Genomic DNA, 21,734 nt, shown 5'->3' with positions numbered 1-21,734 from the left:
CCGCGGTTTCCCATTGTTTTAAATGGGAAGGAGCGGTGAAGGAGTGGTATACATACCGCTCCAAAGATGCTGCTTGCAGGAGATTTTTTTCTCTCCTGCCAGCGCATCGCCTCAGATTAAAAGCCCTCGGGCTTTCACATTGAGAAGGCTGGGCAGGAGTTTTTCAGGCGCTATTTAGGCGCTATTTTTAGTGCTGTACCACCTGAAAAACTCCTCAGTGTGAAAGGGGTCTAAGGTTTGTGCTTTAAATCCATCTCTAATCTGCAGTAGGTGGAAAAGAACAGCTGAAGTCAGGTTGCTACACAGACACTCTTCTTCCCCCAAATTATTCCACATTATCCGTAAGGTGTGCATTATCCCATAATCATTTATAGATAGGTAAGAGAGGTTAACCTTCTGCAACCCATCCTCTATAGCTGGAGGTATTTCTGCAGGCTCGTACAACACAGATGATCATCAGAGCTGACAGCATGCTCTCTCAGTACATCATGACTGCGTTTGTTGGTGTCACTTGCTAAAAATAGCCTGTCTTCTCTTTTATTCTTTGTAAATGTTACTTTTTACCATTGTGCTGACAGTGCATTTCATCAGAGCCCATTTATCACTTCTCTCCTGTCAACATGGGTCACTTGTTTACATATTTATGTAGGTGTTATTTGTGGAATAGGCATCATTTATCATTGGGAGTGGAGGGCAGTACAGTTTTGTTTCCCATACATTTAACTTTTTATATTTTCTTTGCAATTAAAGCTCACCTCCAGGCACAAAAATGTACATTTAAATATATTCCTCAGTGGCCACAGAGCATATAAATACACTTTGGGGGTTATTTCCGAAAGGCAAATCCACATTGCACTACAAGTGCAAACTACAAGTGCAAAATGCACTTGAAATTGCACTGAAAGTGAACTTGGAACTGCAGTCGCTGTAAATCTGAGGGGTCATTTTTTTTTATTTTTATGGCCAACTTTTAAAGTAGTAGGTGTTTATTCAGAACTTCAGGAGCGTGGATGGGGTTATTACCTTTAGAAAGCTCCTTGAGGGCTGGTGGTGAGAGGTTAGGTTTTTTCCCCAAGCATAGATTGGTTATACAAGGAGGAAAGTGCCAAAAGCATATTGTAGAAAGGCCAGATTTCATTTTATTCAGACTCTTGTATCATAAAAAGTGAACATGTTTTAAGGGTTCCAAGGGCCCCTGTTCATCAGGGGCTTTTGGCACTTTCCTCCTTCTACACCAATAAAAGCGGGTCTATGCTTTGTGAGGCCTTAGGCAAAACTTGACATGGGGCCCCACTCACACCCCCATGATGAGAAAAATAATTCAAGGACAAGAGCCCTTTTCCCCACAACACTGGCCAGTGGTTGTGGGGGTCTGTGGGCAGTGGGCTTATCGAGATCTGGAAGCCCCCTTTAACCACTTAAGCCCCGGACCTTTAGGCAGCTAAATGCCCAGGCCAGATTTTGCGATTCGGCACTGCGTCGCTTTAACAGACAATTGTGCGGTCGTGCGACGTGGCTCCCAAACAAAATTGGCGTCCTTTTTTCCCCACAAATAGAGCTTTCTTTTGGTGGTATTTGATCACCTCTGCGGTTTTTATTTTTTGCGCTATAAACAAAAATAGAGCGACAATTTTGAAAAAAATTCAATATTTTTTTACTTTTTGCTATAATAAATATCCCCCAAAAACATATATAAAAAAAGTTTAGGCCGATACATATTCTTCTACCTATTTTTGGTAAAAAAAAAAAATCGCAATAGGCGTTTATCGATTGGTTTGCGCAAAATTTATAGCGTTTACTAAATAGGGGATAGTTTTATTGCATTTTTATAAAAAAAAAAATTTTCCGACATTATGGCGGACACTTCGGACAATTTTGACACATTTTTGGGACCATTGTCATTTTCACAGCAAAAAATGCATTTAAATTGCATTGTTTATTGTGAAAATGAGAGTTGCAGTTTGGGAGTTAACCACAGGGGGCGCTGTAGGAGTTAGTGTTCACTTAGTGTGTGTTTACAACTGTAGGGGGGTGTAGCTGTAGGACTGATGTCATCGATCGAGTCTCCCTATATAAGGGATCACTCGATCGATGCAGCGCCATAGTGAAGCACGGGGAAGCCGTGTTTACATACGGCTCTCCCCGTTCTTCAGCTCCGGGGAGCGATCGCGACGGAGCGGCTATAAACGAATAGCCGCGCCGTCGTCCCGGATCACTCCCCGCGGGAATCCGACCGCCGCATGTAGCGGGGGGGTGCCGATCGGACCCCCCACCCGCTAGAAGGCAAGGACGTACATGTACGCCCATTTGCCTGTACGTGCCATTCTGTGGACGTACATATAAATGTGGCGGTCGGGAAGTGGTTAACAAGACGGCCCCCAGATCCTGCTCTTTAATAACTAAGGGGCTGGGGGCACCCAGAGATGTCACCTTGTGAACCCAAGAGCCGCCTCTGACACCAAGGGTAATATTGCTGTCTGTGTTCCCACTGAACTGAGGGGAAGCTCTTCTGATTTAATCATCCAATCATGTGCAAGCTAAAATGCTGTTTTTATTTTCCTTGCATGTCCCCCTCGGATCTACAGCGACTGCACTTGAAAGTGCACTTTTAGTGCAATTTCAAGTGCACCGTGCACTTGTAGTTTGCACTTATAGTGCAAAGTGGATTGAGCTTTCGTAAATAACCCCCTTTGTGTGCACCGAAAATCTTTGCAAACCCTGAGCTTACCAGATGTAGCACCCTTCTAGTTAGGTTGCTGGGATGTTAGGCAAATTTCGTTTTTGGCTCATGATTAATCAGTGAAGCAGTTGTCTGTTTGGGTCTGTTTGTGGTTTCCCATATGGTGAGATCCATTATTTCCCCCTGTCTTCCATAGTTCAGGAAAGGACATTCAAATCTCTCACCTTAATATTTACTTCTCTCTGGGCAATACCTGGGGAGGGGTGCCCAGTAGGTGGTCAGATAGGGGGTAAATAGGCTGGAACCTGTTCAAACTTGTTCTTCCCCTAGAGGAAGGGGACTGTGTGCTTCAGGGGCTGCTAGGCCCTCGGACCTTCCTGCCTGCCTGCTGGACTACTTTCCCTGGATTGAGCCCATGGACTTGTTCTTCCCCTGAAAGAAGTGGGACAGTGTGCTTCACGGGGTGTAGACATACACTTTAATACAACAACAAGAAGATGAAAGTAAACATGTTAAAAAAATAAAGTCTGCAGTAATAACTCAAAATGCTGAAAATACATTATCATTTTCTTTTAAAGCTGAACTCTAGGCAGATGTAAAAGGCACAGATTAATGCAGCTCTGTAATCATTGATGCATCTTTAAAAAAAAAAAAAAATTGTAAGTACCTGAATTTGACCTGTACAGCCGGACTGGAGCATGAGAAGAACAAACAGCACAACGAGCCAGTCAGTTCATGCGCTGACAAGAAGAATTCTGATAGGAGGAGCAAGCAAAGTGACAGGGAGATGAGCTTATCACTGTGCTGCTTCTCCTTTCACTATCCAGTCACAGGCTAGGGTTGGGTCCAGAAATACTTGGGCTCAGAGGAAGTGGGTTGAATGCGACTGAAGCCTCGTACACACGACCGAGAAACTTGACGGGCGAAACACATTGTTTTCCTTGTCGAGTTCCTTGTTAGGCTGTCGAGGAACTCGACAAGGCAAGTTTCTCCATTCCCGTCAAGGAAATAGAGAACATGTTCTCTTTTTGGCTCGTCGAGTTTCTCGACAGTTTCCTCGGCGAAAATGTACACACGACCGGTTTCCTCGGCAAAAAAATATCTCCCAGCAAGTTTCTTGCTGGTTTTTGCCGAGAAACTCGGTCGTGTGTACGAGGCCTCAGGACATCTAGCGACAGAATAAAAATACTGCCAGGGAAATCTCTATATTGAAGAAACACGTTACAACAACATTCACAACATGTGAATGCAAAGCACATTTACTTTATCTATAATTGGACTATGCATTTTTTTATTGCTATTTTGGCTGTAGTTCCGCTTCAAGAATTTTCTCTTTTGCTCATATGGTAAAAAAAAACATACAATTTAGGAAATGCTGCTGTATATTTGGGTGTATATTTTATATTTAATCAACATCTGTTGAAACCTGTTTGCCTTTTTTTTGCCTTTGTAGAGACCTTACTGTTCTCAGAGCTTAACCCTTTAAAGGACAGAGGTGGCATTGTCCAACGCTTCATCTCTACAGTGGACAGTGTGAGGTATTCCTTCCTAAGCAGCCTTCTCCTGACAGCCAAGCAGCCCGTCCTCTTCACAGGTGAGCTCCTGACACCTGAGTATCTGTGGATCAATTTCTATCAGTATCCATCTATATCGTTTTCAGATCCTCTCATGTTACCTGGTTTATTGTACATTTCTAGGTGATTCAGGAGTTGGGAAATCCACCTTAATACACAACATGTTGAATAAACTCCAGAAACCTGGCGGACTGTCTGTAAAGGCTGGGACTGTGCTGGGGGACGTCTTTCTGTTCAGTGATTCCAGGACAATTAGGTATTACTCTGACTTCACAGCACTTATGAGTGTAAAACACTGCAACTAGTTTCATATCTAGGTCATTTAGACAGCACTCCTTTTCCTTAGCACATTACAGAATGGGTGTTAGTGGAGTATAAAGCCTCGTACACACGATCCAATTTTTTGGCCATAATTGTCTAATGTACGTGTTGTGTCAGATAATCAGACCGTGTGTATGCTCCATCAGACAATTGTTGGCTGAATTAACGACAACAAATGTTGGCTGTTCATGCTCACCAACTATCTGGCAATAAATCTGTTACGCCGGTTTATCTGATTGTGTGTACACAAACCTGTCCAACCAAAATCCAAAGTACAAACATGAATGCTCAGAACCAATGTTAAACATGAGGCAACAATAGCAGAAGTTGCTCAAAGGGTGGCGGTAAAGAGCTGAAAAACAACGTGGTTGGGGTAATGTTGGCTGAAAATGTTGTGCCGTGTGTATGCAGAACAAGTTCACGGCCAACGCCCTTCAGACCAAAATCCACAGAAAAGTCCGCTAGAAGTCCGATCGTGTGTACGAGGCTTTAAACTCAAAAGTAAGTATGATCTGGTGTAGTCTCCAATCATAGGAGGCAGCTCTCTATTATATGGGGTAACCCTATAAGTCCCCGAAGCAATCCAATAACAGTGTGACGGATGAGCCACAAGTCTATAATTATTTTGGTTTATTAATCTAGATCTAGATAAAAGATCAGTAGGTAAATCCAGTGCATTTTTGGGGGCTCACAGTTCCCCATTTCATCAGAGCTTGTTCTGGGGGTTATAGTCTGGTGCCTGCACCGTCATCATTCTGATCTTTTGTTTCTTTGTTCTCAATTTCCAGTGTTTCCTTCTATCACCACCAGCACAAGTCCTGATGAAGGAAGAATTGTGAGCCCCCGAAACACACTAGATTTTCCTACTGATACCGACCTCTTTGCATTTTTCCCAAATTGGTTGCTGGGAAAAGGGTCTTTTGAGGTGCCCATGTCCATCCTATGGGTGTGTATGGGCAGGGGAAAAACCAGGGTGATCACAAACTATAGGCAGCACTTATGCCCTTCAGCCCAGGTTCACACTGGGTACGATTTGGTTCGATTTGAGATGAGATTTCACTTGTGAAATCGCATCTCAAATCGGCGGCAATTGTCGGCAATGACACCGTCCTAATCGGTGCGACGCCGCTTCTGCGGCGCTGCACCGATTTCAAAAAGTAGTTCCTGTACTACTTTTTGCGATTTCGGCCCGCGATTTACATTGACATCTGTGCAGAAACCTGCACAGATGTCTCTTAAATCGCGGCCGAAATCGGGACAGCCAGCGGGAGTGAAATCGTGCGAGTTCAGCTGAACTCGCACGGCTTCACTCCCGCAGCCCAGTGTGAACCAGGGCTCAAGGAGGCAGGAACAAGACCGGTCAGAAGTAGTAGTGACTGATTGTCGTTGCTGGAAACTACTGCCCTGAAGGTCTTTTTCCATCCGTCTGGGGGATCGGATCAGATGAAAACTGACTCTAAAGTCCGTCTTCATCCGATCCCCCATGGAGGAGAGTGGCGCTCTGACAGATCGGTCCCTGCACGGTGTGCCAAGACCGACCTGTCACCTGCCTGCTCAGCGATCACTGCTGAGCAAAACGGAGCCCGTACACGGACACATCCATGTGAAAGGGCCGTAAGCTGGCCTTTCATGGCTCGGTTTGCTGGTTAAACGAAAAAACTAAATCAATTTACCCATCTACACATTCGGCACTCCCCCACCATCAGAATACACTGATCAGTGCTGCAGCCGATTGGCTGCATACGCTGATCGAGCCAAAATATACCAACAAGCTGGCACGTGAAAAATCTATCAATAGATCAACTTCTCATAAAGTGGAACGTCCATACATGAATTGAAATTCATCCGGTTCCTGCTGAACTTCGATCCATGTATGGTCAGCTTTAGTTGGAAAAACAAAAACTGAAATTAGACTGTTCAGATAATACAGTAGTTTGCCTTTTGAAGTAAATCTGCACTTATTGAAGTTCAGCTTTAATCTGTGAGTATGTTTTTGTATAGTGTACGGCAGCTTGAGCACCCAGCGGTACCCAACATAAACACAGGCATAACATATTGACATGAGTCATTTAATTACTGGGAATTGAGCCTACAACCCCAGCACTGCAAAGTAAGGAAGCTTACCACTGATTATAGGATTGCCTATACACAAGGCTATTATATGATGAACAGAATGCTATTTGTTTTTCCTTCTGTGTAGTAACCCATAGGAAATAGCGAACTAGCAAAGTTATTGCACTGACATGGGTGTTCCAGAATGATTATTTCTGATAGTTACAGGTTATAGCACATCATTGCTGCAGTGAACCAGACATATCCGCAAACTGAATCTGCATGAATAAATTCCTGTCACAATATATAGCAGCTGCATCATTTTTCATAAGCCTGTATTTTTCTCAATTGAGAGACTGTGTATAGGCATAATGTCTAGGCCTGTCTGACATTAAAATATGGTTGCCACCTGTTCAGGATTCACCCGGACAGTTCGGGTTTGGAATCATGTGTCCGGGTTTCACACTGTCTGAGACCCGGGCACATTATTTAGACTGGACTATGGCTTCCCAGCAGGGTAGAGAGTATCTGTTCTGTTACACTCTTTCACACTGCCCAAAGCCAGCACTAACAAACCATCCCACCCCCCCAAACACATACAGACGGGAGAAGAGAGAGGGCACCTCTTCCCCCCCCCCGCTCCTACCCCTCTGTGTCTGCCCACACTCCAATCCCTGGCGCTGTGCCTCAGAAAAATATACATCTGGATGAGAGGTGCTGACTGCCAAGGGGTGAGTGAGCTCACCATCCATCTGTAAGTGAAATATCCCCCCTTCTCTCTCTTGAAGGGGGGATAGGTAAATCAGGGTTCTCAGAGCTCCCCTTACATCAGAGTTTCCCTTTACATCAGAGGCCACAGTGTTTCCCCCTTACTTTAAAGTCTTCTCCGTACATCAGAGTTCTCAATGTTCCCCTTTAAATCAGGTTTCCCAGAGCATCTCTTATGTTAGAGGCCCCAGAGTTCTCCCTTACATCAGAATCTGCAGAGTCCCCGCTTATAGTGAAAGGAAACTCTGCCAGTTCAGATGTAAACGGGAAACTCTGTGGACTCTGATGTAAAGTGTGACTCTTGTTGTTAACTTCATATGATTAGAAATGTTATTTAATAGCAAAATATATGTATAGTTTATAATGTAAAAAAAAAATTGATGTGCGCCACAAAAGTGTTCGGGTTTGACTTGAAGTAAAGGTGGCAGCCCTACATTAAAGCCTTGTACACGCAATCAGATTATTGGATGGATTTTCGTCAGTTTTTTCTTGCATGCTAGTCTCATATCGAAAGTGAAGAGGTTACTCACCATAAGAAAATTTTCGTACGACAGAATTTAATGTCAGAAGTGATGTAATGTGTTAAATTGTTTTTTATGTGTTCTTTTGTTTCTAAACATGCATGTGTAGTCTTGTTCTTCAGATTTTTTTTTCCGGCCGAAAACCGTACTATTGAAACGAAAATCAGATGTTGTGGTCACATCAGACAACGATTTTGGAGCCTGTACATCCAGTTTTTGTCTGACAAAAATTTGTAATCGGCTGTCAAAAGCACCATACTAACAATCAAAAAATCGTCAGATCGTTCATCAGACTAAATTTAACTTCCGATTTTCTGATCGTGTGTACGGGCCATAAGTCATCAGTCTGCTGCAGGCAGGAGGAAGTGTTTCCTCAGTCTCCTTAACCCTTTTTTACATCTGTATCTGTATATATTTGCTCACAAAACATAACTGGTTGTGCTGTGTTTTTGTAGCCTTTTGCAGAATATTACATCTATAACCGGATCAATTTCTGGAGGTGATGAAGAGTCTGGATTTTTTGCTGATGGCACAGGTAAAGTCCAATACAGATTTTGGGTGCCAGCTGACCATGTGTTCTAAAAACGTGTACAATCACATTCAGAAAATGTTTGTTATTTTGGAGGATTGAGTGGGCGTGCTGCAAACGTTGCCAATGCCAGCCAATCTCTGAACTAGAGATGATTGTGAAATTTTATTAAACCTGATTTTACTGCAAAATTAGAGATTTCTCATTTGACCACATATTCCCCCTCCCAGCACCAATTAACTTATGTTATTAGCAGAGCCATTCGTTGCACTTAGTGTAAAATGACTGCAGTTTGTGGTAAGTCAAGACTTCACCTTGACATCATTTTGCTTTCCGTTATATAATCGATAATATGAATTACTATACATCTCATTGATAAAGAAATCCATTCATAAAAATCAGAACCCATACATTCATTTAAAATAAAATAAAAATAAGTTTAAAAAAAAAACAACATCATTTTATGCCCTTTTCCCTCCACTTATTTTCAGGGTACTTTGATTTTGTATTTTTTTAGATGGTGAAAAAGTCCATCCAGTTCAACCACAAAAAAATAAACACCAAAATAAAAAACACAATACAATCCCATACACCCAGCTCCAAACCCACAGTTGATCCAGAGGAAGGCAAAAAAAAAACAGCAGAGCATGATCCAATTTGCTACAGCAGGGGAAAAAATTCCTTCCTGATCCCCCGAGAGGCATTCGGATTTTCCCCGGATCAACTTTACCTATAAATGTTAGTACCCGGTTATATTATGTACATTTAGGAAAGTATCCAGGCCTTTCTTAAAGCAATCTAGTGAGCTGGCCAGAACCACCTCTGGAGGGAGTCTGTTCCACAGTTTCACAGCTCTTACTGTGAAGAAACCTTTCTGTTTTTGGAAATTAGGATCAATTAGCAACATTTTTACTGTACCACCATCATAACGATTGGCAGCTGATGCACTTATCCAGTGCTTTACATGAGGATATGGCACTAGTGGTAACATGTTATGCCTTCGTTTACAGAAAGATCAATCACTGGGCGAATGTCAGCCAGTGACTCGAGAAATCGGAAACAGAACCAGCTGATCATTTCCACCATACAGCTAGGAACACACACAAATCCAGCCAGAATCCAGAGCCATATCCTGAGTAAGCTGGTGAAGAAGGGCCGGGATACACTGGGAGCACCAAAGTCAAAACAAGTAAGAATAGCAAGATGATGTTCTTCCACTGGCTGCGTGCATTGCCATCAGGAATATATTTACCATAAGGCATAGTAGCTCTGTGCCTATAGGCAGCAAAGAGATGTCTTTTCTTTGTATAGCTTTTGGTCACACATTTTTCCCATAATCAATAGGAACACAGACATGTGCAGAACAGAAAAAATGTGTTTAGTTTTGTTTTGGATAGATTCGTTATATTACTAATTTTGTTTTGGAATTTGTTTAGTTTCCTTTAATTTTGTTTTGTTTATTAATTTTCTAACAAATTACACATTTTTTGATTCCTTGCTCCTCTCCCTCTCCTCTACGCGGTGCCGGCATTTCAAATGTGAGCACCTGGCTGCCATAGCTTGCGGCTTCACAGCCGGGTGCGCACTGCGCATTCGCAAGTCGCGTTTTGCCTTCTCAGTGGCCTGGCAATTTTCTGGGACCTGTGACGTGTGCCAGAAGATTGCAGGGAGGGAGGGGGAGAGGAGGAGCTGCCTAGGCAGCCAGAGCGGAATTGAGAGCAGGGTGCCTGTCAAAACTAGGTACCCGCTACCCCGCCAAATATTTCCGTGCCAAATGTGGCATGTAAGTGGCGAGGAATGCCTAAAGCTGAAGTTCCACTTTTGCGTGGAACTCCGCTTTAAGGACACGGCGGGCCCGCTTCCCGACCCGCTCTAAAACAACTAGCTAATCTTCACACAGAATTCAAATTGGTTGATAATTTTTTGACCTATCTGAATTCGAAACGTTCTGAAAATTCGGAATTCATTAGAAAACGAATAAATGAAACAAATTTCAACAAAATTTGTTACTATTTCATTCTGCGGTTTTCGGGTACATCCGAATCTTCGAATAACCAAATATGATATGATGTCCAGAACAGGGTCAATGTATAAAAGCAGTGTTAAAAGACACAGGGGTTGATTTACCAAAACTGATTGGCTACCATGCACAGCTGCACCAGGTTTTGTACTCTCCAGTTCTAGTAAATCAACCCCTTTGTCTTGTACAATAGAGTTCCAGTGAGTCGTAATATGATAGCAGGGAGCATGTAGTGGATCACAGGAATTCACCCTTGGCACCAACAGTTACTAACATTTATCACCACATCGACACCCCACATCAGGGCCGCCATCAGGGGGGTACAGGCAGTACACCTGTAAGGGGCCCGGATGGCAACCCCCCTTTTTTTTTGTAAGGAGCCCGGAGGTCCCCAGGGCCCCGGATGGCAACCCCCCATTTTTTTATAAAACTTTTTTTTTTAATTTTTATCCTTTTTTTTTTGTTTTTATTAAAGGACCCCGGGGTCCCCACTATTTTTTTTTTATAAAAAATAAATAGTTTTAATTTTTTTTATATATTTTTTTTCTTTCTTTCTTTTTCATTTTTCTTTTTATTAAAGGGCCCAGAGGTCCCCAGGGCAACCCCACAATTTGTGTCCCCCCCCGCTTCTCAATTCACTTCCCCCCCCCCGCTTCTCAGTTTGAGGCAGCAGCACCCCCCCCCCCCTGGTTCTCTGCTCCAGGGGGCCCATACCTAAAGCTGTGTAAGGGGCCCCATAATTCCTGATGGCGGCCCTGCCCCACATAAGTCAAATGTGCCTATCAACGAATTCTAAATGATCTTAGATGCTTCTCAAATACCATTGACACAAGCCAAAAGTCCATGGACAGAGGCCTTTACTTTTACATTCCAAATATCTCGTATTGATTATCTTTCTTACTTTTTATTGTAATTGTTTGTTTTATCCATTTGCCCTACACTGACAGAAGCTTGGAGAGTACAATAAATGTCCCAATAGCTGCACACTCCCTGAATGATGACCGGGCTCCCTGTGCAGCCTGCAGTTTTCTGTTCCCAACTCAGGTGATATTTGTGGCTTTTTCAAGGCAGAGACATCAGAGGTTAATGACTACAGCAGAATGCCCATACACATAAAGGATTGTTCTGTTCCTTGCTAAAAACGTTATGCTTAAATAACAGAAATGTTTCAACATCCAAATTTTTACACTTCAATATGTTTATTATTGAATTTTACTCACACATCTGCTACCTGATTGTTATAATATAATTTGCAGTGTATTTGATGCCTTCTCTCCTCTCCCTGCTTCTTTACTATATTTGTATCTGTTTATTGTTTCAAGTAGAACATTTACATCCAGTTATCTGGTGTATGCAGGGCCAGGACAAGGGGTGGGCAGGAGGGGATGGCTTCCCTGGGCACATCAGTTAACTTTATGGATGGGGGGAACCACCAGTGAGCTTATTCTAATACAAGGCATTTTGACAAGCGGATGACTGCTGGGGGTAGCATCCCCTAAGTTCTCACATAATTAAGGGGGGGGGGGGCGCAGTATGGCTTCTTTGCCCTGGACACTGGGTGACCTTGTCCCGTCACTGGGTGAATGTCACAAAATATAGTTACAATTACAGGATTCCATGGTAGTATAGACCAGTGCTTCTCAACCTTTTTTCGATCAAGGCCTTTTTTTCTTTTCTTTTTTTTCTTTATTTATTGGTATGCATTAAAATAACACAAAATAACAAGACAATATGAATGGGTACAAAAATGCCATGAATAACAATCATCAGCAAAACAAAATCAGAAAACCTTAGAATAAGAGTATACAGGAGATTGCAATGCAATAAACATTAGCCACTAACACCATATCAAAACTACAATTGGGATAAAAGGTGTTAAATCCCATATACATACACCTTAAAATTTCGACTAGTGAAAAAGGCTTATATATACACATTGCTCCCTAAACCCTACTAACCCCTTAATTATCACCTCAACTTCCCTGGCGGTAATCCCGAGTTTGGCTCGGGGTGGAATTCCAGTACCATTAGCGGTATCCCCGAGCCAGACTGGGGATTGCATCGCAGTATCCAGGCAGAATTTACTTACCTTGTCCCCTGGATCCTGCGATGTCTCCCCACTGTGTGATCGAGCTGTGTCCTCCTCTGCTCGATTTACAGTGCCCGAGTGCCTACGAGCTCCGTTCCCTGCGACGTTACGACGCACGGAGGCGGTGATTGGCGCCAAATTCAAAAAAGTAAAAACACAGTACACATACAGTTTACTGTAATCTTACAGATTACAGTACTGTATAAGATAGTTACACACCCCCTTTGTCCATAGTGGTCTGTCCAGTGTCCTGCATGCACTTTTATATTATAAAAACATTTTTTTCTGCCTGGAAACTGGAGATTGTCCACCAGACAGGAATGGATGGTGAGTTCACTCACCCCTTGGCAGTCAGCACCTCTCATCCAGATGTATCTGAGGCTGCTAGACTCCCAATTTCTGACCCCTCCACTATCCTTTTTTGAGGCACAGCGCTGGGGATTGGAGTGTGGGCAGACACAGAGGGGAAGGGGTGGAAGAAAGAGGTGCAGATCAAGCCCTCTATCCTCTCCCGTCAGTGTGGGGGCAGGGGGTGGGGGAATTGTTAGTATTGTTAGTGTTGGCTTTGGGCAGTGTTTTTTTTTTTTTATTGCATTTTAGTCTAAATATGAGATCTGAGGTACCCCAGATCTCATATTTGAGAGGACCTGTCATGCCTTTTTCTATTACAAGGATTGTTTACATTCCTTGTAATAGGAATAAAAGTGACTCATTTAAAAAAAAAAAAAATCAGTGTAAAAATAAATAAAATCAAGTAAAATAAATAAGAAAACAAAATGTTTTTTTTTTTAAAGCGCCCCGTCCCGACGAGCTCACGCGCAGAAGCGAACGCATACGTGAGTAGCATATGAAGTGAGGTATCGCCGCAATCATTAGCGTGAGGGCAATAATTCTAGCCCTAGACCTCCTCTGTAACTCAAAAGATGCAACCTATAGAATATTTTAAACGTCACATATGGAGATTTTTAAGGGTAAAAGTTTGACGCCATTCCACGAGCTTGCGCAATTTTGAAGCGTGACATGTTGGGTATCATTTTACTCGGCGTAACATTATCTTTCACAATATAAAAAAAAATTGTCTAACTTTACTGTTGTCTTATTTTTTTAATTAAAAAAATAGTTTTTTTTCCACAAAAAAGTGCGCTTGTAAGACTGCTGCGCAAACACGGTGTGACAAAAAGTATTGCAATGACCGCAATTTTATTCTCTAGGGTGTTAGGAAAGAAATATATAATGTTTGGGGGTTCTAAGTTATTTTCTAGCAAAAAAAACTTGTTTTAAACTTGTAAACACTGAGTCTGAAAAACAGGCTCGGTCCTTAAGTGGTTAAAGGAAAGCAGGGGATCCTACTAACAGGACCCTACATACAGTGGCGTAGCGTGGGGGGTGCAAGGGGGGCCACCGCCCCCGGCGCAAAATTTGGAGGGGCGATGTCATGAGTGTGGAGAGGAGGGAGCGCCAACAAGAGATGGGACATCTGCATGATGTCACCACTCCAGTCATTATCAAGCACGCTCTCCTCTACCCTACAGCCACCGCTGTCTCACACAGTGGATCATATGACCAGACTGGAGCTAGCTGAAAATAGGTAAGTCCATGGGTCAGGAGGGCGCAAATGACTTACCTCGCCCCAGGCGCTGACAACCCACGCTACGCCACTGCCTACATGCACAGCATTCTGTACTTCTGATGCAGAAGGACAACATATGTGAGAATGACACCACTACCATAGCCTTGGGAACCTATGGTTAGCGTTGTCACCCTTTCACAGGGAGACAACAGCAGAAACTGTCAGGATCATTAGGTATATCAGCCTATCAGCCTGACAGGATGGTTAAGCCACCGTCCTAGTCAGTTTTGTATATACTTTTACTCCTATTCTGACAGGGGATTAACCTCACCAATTTTCCTATATGGCCTAGTCTCCGGGTTTACTGTATAATTGGGAACTTTAATATGACTGATTGACTTTGTCTTTTGCTGTGGCCAAGGTCTATGCTACTATTTGGTCCGATGGCTGTTTCCGTACTATGCTTTGTTAAAATGCAAATAAACTTTTATTCTTTAAAAATAATCATTCACTGCTATACATAAGAAGCAAATGTGAGCAAGTATTTTTTTGGGTTCAAATACAATTTAAGTGGCAATAGATTTTAAGAAATGTTTCCAAATTAACTGGGGTAACTGAATGTCTCTTATTTTCTTCATGGCTTTTCTTAGATGGCCGTATTTATTGATGACCTGAACATGCCAAACCCTGAACAATATGGCGCTCAGCCACCACTAGAGCTGATTCGTCAGTTACTAGAACTGGGTGGCTTCTATGACACTAAAGCACTTACCTGGAAGGTAGGTATCTTTATTTTTTCCTTATATGATTATGCTTCCTAGTACTAGTTCTTGTCATCTGCTGGCTCAGCGGAGATCCACGGAGAGATCTACCGCTGAGCTGGCGGACTCCGCTGAGATGGATCCGCCTAGTGTGAAAGGGGCCTAACTAAAATATTATTTTTAGGTGGACAGACACTTTAAAAATGTCAGAAAAAAAAATGGAAGCAAAAAAATTAGAGGAGCTTAGGCATTGGTTAGAGCAATGATTTAGTTACTGCTGGTGTTTTATTGTAACATAGGGTTCACAAAGCTTTAAACAAAGAAATGGATCTTTATTTCAGTCACTTGACTGTAATTTTTAACTCTCATTAAACTTGATTTAAAATATCTGTCACTTTTTCCTAATGATCCTTATGCAGGTGTAGTAGCTTTTTAAATTGATCCTAGTGGGACTTTAATAGCAAAATTCTTTTTTTTTATTTTTTATTTGTTGGCTCAAAAAATTATGGAAAATGTTCTGTTGCTCATAATCCAGTTCTGCTCATTTCCGAATGTATCTGCTAAAGTGAAAACAGTTGTTTTAGGCTGGGTTCACACCATTACGAATTGGATACAGGTTCCCCGCATCCAATTCGCAATAGCAGGAGATTTTGACAGTCTCTCTAAGGAAACCGGTTCAAAAATCTCTGCAGCAGGTCCGGTACGTCTTTTGGTCTGTTTCAGGTCCGAATTCTGCCCAAATCGGGCTGAAATCAGACCTGAAACGTTGAACCAGGACGCACCGGACCCCTGCTGTGAGCTGGATGCGGCAATGGTGTGAACCCAGCCTTAAGCAATAGGTGTAAAATGTCTTGCTTATATACTAGAAAAGACATATTAATGCCCTGGCCATATCAGTATAACAATAGTTATCATTTTTTTTTTTAAAACACCCCACCTAGGGCATTTGTTTTGCTTGGTATCTAGAGAAATAGCCTCATGTTTTGTTTTCGGGCAAAACTCTACTGACTGGGGGCTTCTTTTGTCAGTGGGTATTTTTAAACATTTTACCAAAATATTATAAAATCTTAATTCAGCAACTACCTGTTTCTTCCAGAACATCCAGGATGTCTCTCTCATTGCTGCTTGTGCGCCCCCTGGTGGAGGAAGGAATGAGCTGAGCCCCCGTCTTCTAAAACATTTCTGCATGTTCACCCTGCCTCACCCATCTGTGCAGGCACTGCAGCATATATTCCAGGTAAACAAGAATACAGTATGGATAAACATTTAAAGAAGAATTATGGAGTATGCAAAATAATAAACATACAGGTGCATCTCATAAAATTAGAATATCATCAAAAAGTTTAATTATTCGAAGTAATTCAATTAAAAAAGTAAAACTCATATATTTTATATAGATGTGTTACACGCCGAGTGATATATTTCAAGCATTTCTTTCTTTTAATTTGAATGATTATGGCCTACAGATAGTGAAAACCCAAAATGTAGTGTCTCAGAAAACTAGAATATTGAATAAGACCAATATAAAAAAGGGTTTTTAATACAGAAATGTTGGCTTACTGAAAAGTATGTCAAAGTACAGTATGGTATGTACTCAATACTTGGTTGCAGCTGCTTTTGCATGAATTACTGCATCAATGCGGCATGGCATGGAGGCGATCAGCCTGTGGCACTGCTGGGGTGTTATGGAAGCCCAGGTTACTTTGATAATGGTTTTTAGCTCTTCTGCATTGTTGGGTCTGGTGTCTCTCATCTTCCTCTTGACAATACCCCACACTTCACAATGGACCTCATGCAACTTGGATTCTGTGCCTCTCCACTCTTCCTCAAGACTCTGGACCACAGTCTGTGATAATATGGGGCACATGTACATACTCACCTCCATTATGCAGCATCCGTGTAACACTGCAACCATCCCATGCCAGCTTTAGGAGAGCTGACAGATAACATGATCAGTCGATCCTGTTGTCATGGATCACAGGGAGCAATGCACAGATCCCACGTCACAAAATGAAATGCAGGGAGGTTTCTCTGTGGGGGAAAAATAGCTCCAGTAGGGGTGTCTACTTAAACTATGGTTGGAATTCAAAGCAAACCCATGCTTTGCCCATGCAGATCATTTTAATTGCAGCCACACCAGCAGCAAATACTTGCTTTCTCTTTGCTCTCACACTACATTCAACCATCAGTGGTAAAGAGAACTTCACGGAATGGCAGAGCACGTGACCAGCTTCTTTTCCTCTTACATCACAGCACTGGCACTTGGCAATTGGTCACTAAGTTCCTCAGAGCTGCCCTCAGAGAAAAAAAAATACCTGGAACCTCCAAGGTATAGGGAGCATGTCTATAAATTAAGTGATACTCGTGCCTTGGTAGTGTAGTGTGACTGTATCCGGCCGCTGCTGTATATACTGTCCCCTGGCTGGGGGACAAATGTGACATTAGATTTAGACTAAACAGCGCTGACCCCACTACATCCAAAGAAAACTATATATATAAAATGAATGCAAACACTGGTAACTAACACAGTAACTAGCTCAATAAACAAACGTTTCTAAGTGACAATCTGTGACTTGGTGACTCAAAAATTACAACAATGTCTGATTATTGGTGACTTCTTACATAAATTATGAAGTGACTCGTGGTAAACTGTGCAAATACAGCGGAGATAAAGTGCTTGGTGCTCCGTGCTCAAAAAGTGACTTTATTTCCACTGCTAGCGGGTCTGCACTCACCAGATGAGTTGGACTTCTCTACCATATGGCTAGAAAGAGTCAGCTGTGCTTTGAGGTCACTTAAGGGGGGGACCTATCCCTCTACCGTGGTCTCTGGACGCTTTCCCTGTGTAGGTGGACTTCCTATGGTAACACTGGCAATCCAAGGTATGCAAGCATGAAATACATAAACAGAAGACTCTTCATAGTGTAGGAGCCTTTAAAAACCTTTATTCAGCTCATGCATCATATGGTAAAACTCCTTTTAAAATTGTGATCAGCTTAGTAAAACATTCTAATGTAAAACGTCCCCGTGCAGCTGTCAGTAACTGTGGAATGGTGCTGTCTGCAGGCCAGCGTATGTTTCCAACGTCCGTGCCGTATATGACGTATAGGGACTTCAGGATTCTGAAGCCGTCATATCCGGCACGGACATTGGAAACATACGCATACGACATACGATGCCTTGCTGACCTCTAGGACTGGGGTCATCCTGACAGTGCTGTGAGAATAGAAAAAGAAGAGAGCACGCTGGCCTAGTGCATTATCCAACAGATTTATTAAAAGATATGAATAAAATCATAACAATGTCTATCTTTCTTCGGTTGCTTGAATCATCGAACCTAAGAATGGGGGGTCCTGGATGAGACCCTTCAGGCTGATGCATTTCAAAGGACTGACCTTCTTCTTTAGAGCCTCAAAGAGCTCTAAAGAAGAAGACCAGTTCTTCTAAACACTACAGAGCCTCAAAGAGCTCTGAAGAAGGCCAGTCCTTCAAAATGCATCAGCCTGAGGGGTCTTATCCAGGACCAAGAAGAGAGGTAAGACGTTTATTGTAGTTAGTAACCAGGTTTGCACACATCTCAGGTCCGCTTTTTTTTCCGATATTCTCTAAATCCTTAAGGTTTCTTGGCTGTCGCTTACTAACTCAACGTTTAACTCCCTTCATGCTTTTTCTATAGGATTAGGGTCTGGAGACTGGCTAGGCCACTCCATGACCTTAAAGTGGAGTTCCACCCATAAATATAACATTACATCAGTAGTTTTAAAAAAATGTCATTAGTCCTTTAAGACATTTTTTTTTTTTTTTTTAGATGCCTTCAAAGTGTTGTTGCTAGGCAGAATAGTTAATCTTCCCACTTCCTGCACCTAGGTGCTTAAGCTTCCTAACCTACACCGCACAGACTCCTGGGAATGTAGTGGGTGTAACTTTCCAGGAGTCTGTGCACTCCCCAGTCTCGAAGAATCATGTGACTTGGACAGTACAGGTGCTGAAACCTGATCTGAAACCTACTACACTGCTTGTGCAGCACTGAGCATGTGCGAGATCTGCAAGGCTGAAATCCAGGAAGTCATACATTCTGGCTTCATGATGCCCACACTTAAGATGGCCCCAGTCAATTTCTATTTTATAAAGTGTCTAAATGCTGTAACAACCTAACAAAACTGACTTTAGTTAACAGACTAACTTTACTAGAATACATTAAGCTTGTGTATTACAGGGGTATTTATATTTAAAAAGTGAAATTGTCACCGGAACTCCGCTTTAATGTGCTTATTCTTGAGACACTCCTTTGTTGCCTTGACGGTATGTTTTGGGTCATTGTCATGCTGAAAGACCCATCTATGACCCACCCAACCTTCTTCTCTCAGCCAGAACACTGAAGATGAGTTGTGGATGGGTCTTCCAGCATGTGATCTGTTAATAAGAGTGATCAAAATCCCTCCTGATATGTGTGCAAACCTGGTCACCAACTACAAGAAACGTCTTTCTTCTGTGTTGCCAGCAAGATTTTCTCCACCAAGTACTAAGTCATGTTTTGCTTGGAGAACAAATACCGTATTTTCCGGCGTATAAGACGACTTTCTAACCCCTGAAATTCTTCTTCAAAGTCGGGGGTCGTCTTATACGCCGGTAACCTAATGCTTACCTTATCCGGGACCGTGACATGCAGATCGCGGCCGTCCTTTTTTGAAAAGCCGCGCCCCTCTTTCTGCTGTTCCGTGATAGGCCGAACACTGCCCTCTTGTCCTCGGTCTCGGACGAGAGGGCATCCGTGATAGGCGGAACACTAAACACAGTGTCTCCTGGGAAGCGGAGTGTTCGGCCTATCACGGAACAGCAGAAAGAGGGGCGCGGCTTTTGAAAAATGGACGGACGCGGTCTGCATGTCACGGATAAGGTAATCGGTGACACACTGAGGCATGTTATTGGGCACAGTGAGGCATGTTGTGGCGCACAGTGAGGCATGTAGTGGGGCACAGTTAAGCATGTAATTGGGCACAGTGAGGCATGTAGTGGCGCACAGTGAGGCATGTAATTGGGCACAGTGAGGCATGTAATTGGGCACAGTGATGCATGTAATTGGGTACAGTGATGCATGTAATTGGGCACAGTGATGCATGTAATGGTGCACAGTCTGGCATGTAATGGCACAGTGAGGTGAGGCGAGGCATGACTAGTAGGAAGGGGGTCGTCTTATACAGTGAGTATATCCCAAAACCAACATTTTAGCTGAAAATTAGGGGGTCATCTTATACGCCCAGTCGTCTTATACGCCGGCAAATACGGTACTTATTTTTCACACTGAACTGAAAATCAATACATATTTATTATATAATTTATACATTGATTTTTGGTTGATATTCTGTTTCTATCATTTAAAATACACCTATGATAAAAATTATAGATCCTTCATTTCTTTGTAAGTGGGCAAACTTACAAAATATGCAGGAAATCAAATATATATTTTCCCCACTGTATGTATGTGCCATACCTGTGGGATCTATGTGAAAGCTGGAAATCACTGTAGTAGACACCGCTACTACAGTGATCTCCGCGAGCCTCCAGGTCCTGTGCTAAGCAGCTGCCCTGCATGCAGCTCAGCTCAGTACAAATGCCATTTAGAGAACTTTGCATTATTTAAACTTTCTCAATAGTATTATTATTTGATTAGATGAAGTAAAGATTGTGACGTCACCGCTTCACCTCTGCACTTTGTTCAGAGCACGCTTTGCATTCACTGAATGGCACCTGTGCCAAGCGAGCGGCCTCCTGTATTCACAATGCAGCAGGGCAGCGCTCAGCACAGGACCTGGTAACCAGTAGAGATCCCTGGAGTAGCGGTCTACTAAAGTGATTTCCAGCTTCCACAGGGATCCCATAGGTATGGTGCATACATACTTACATTGGTATAATTTGGGAAATTTGGCAAAGATGGAAAAATTGCCATTCCTAAGCATCAGCTTTTGCAATTTAAAGCACACATCCATCTGGTCATTCAGTGTAGTATAGTACAGTAAAGTAACATTGCAAGATATTGGCAAGAGAAAGAGGCGATAATATCCAAATGAACACTATTAAAACTTGCATAAGATTTTAACCTGCAATGATATAAAACAAGGATGGGATGGCCTTAGGTTGAATTGGGACAAATATGTTACATTTGTATGTCTGAGAACATAACCCAACTCCAGAAGACACTCATACCTAAAAGTTTTTTTGAAAATGATGGGTGATTGCTTGGAAGGGATTCTGGTTTGTACTTGTTCTTTGTTCAGTACTATCTTGCCTAGTGCAGTGTAATCCAATTTTTTTTTTTTTATTTGTAATTTCATTTATTTTTTTATGAAGCTCTGCTGACATCTTGTGGGCATAAGTAAAGTGGAACATAAAACAACTTCTCTCAGAAAAGTTGTAGGGCCATGTTTGTTAAAATGGCTAGTTTGTTTAACCACTGTCAAACGACCAGGCCATTTTTTGCGATTCGGCACTGCGTCGCTTTAACTGACAATTGTGTGGTCGTGTGACATGCTCTCAAACAACTCCTAAACTGCAATTGTCATTTTCACAGTAAACAATGCATTTTTATAGCACTTCTTGCTGTGAAAATGACAATGGTCCCAAAAATGTGTCCAAATTTTCCGATGTGTCCGCCATAATGTCACAGTCATGAAAAAAATTGCTGATCACTGCCATTAGTAGTAAAAAAAAATTATTAATAAAAATGCCATAAAACTATCCCCTATTTTATAAACGCTATAAATTTTGCGCAAACCAATCGTTAAACGCTTATTGTAATTTCTTTGTTTACCAAAAATAGGTAGAAGAATACGTATCGGCCTAAACTGAGGG

General features: G+C 42.3%; 1 protein-coding gene across 1 annotated transcript in view; it reads left to right on the top strand.

Moving 5' to 3' along the window:
• DNAH14 (dynein axonemal heavy chain 14) overlaps positions 1-21,734 on the top strand; it is a 340,790-nt gene that overhangs the window by 220,225 nt on the left and 98,831 nt on the right. Inside the window, 6 exon segments of the mRNA XM_040347836.1 lie at positions 4,134-4,274; positions 4,378-4,510; positions 8,372-8,451; positions 9,456-9,634; positions 14,775-14,903; positions 15,982-16,122. Of these exon segments, the coding sequence (XP_040203770.1) occupies positions 4,134-4,274; positions 4,378-4,510; positions 8,372-8,451; positions 9,456-9,634; positions 14,775-14,903; positions 15,982-16,122 (803 nt within the window).

This window comes from Rana temporaria, chromosome 4 (assembly GCF_905171775.1).
Source record: "Rana temporaria chromosome 4, aRanTem1.1, whole genome shotgun sequence".
In the NCBI taxonomy this organism is placed as follows: Eukaryota; Metazoa; Chordata; class Amphibia; order Anura; family Ranidae; genus Rana; species Rana temporaria.
This window is presented reverse-complemented; position numbering and strand designations above follow the sequence as displayed.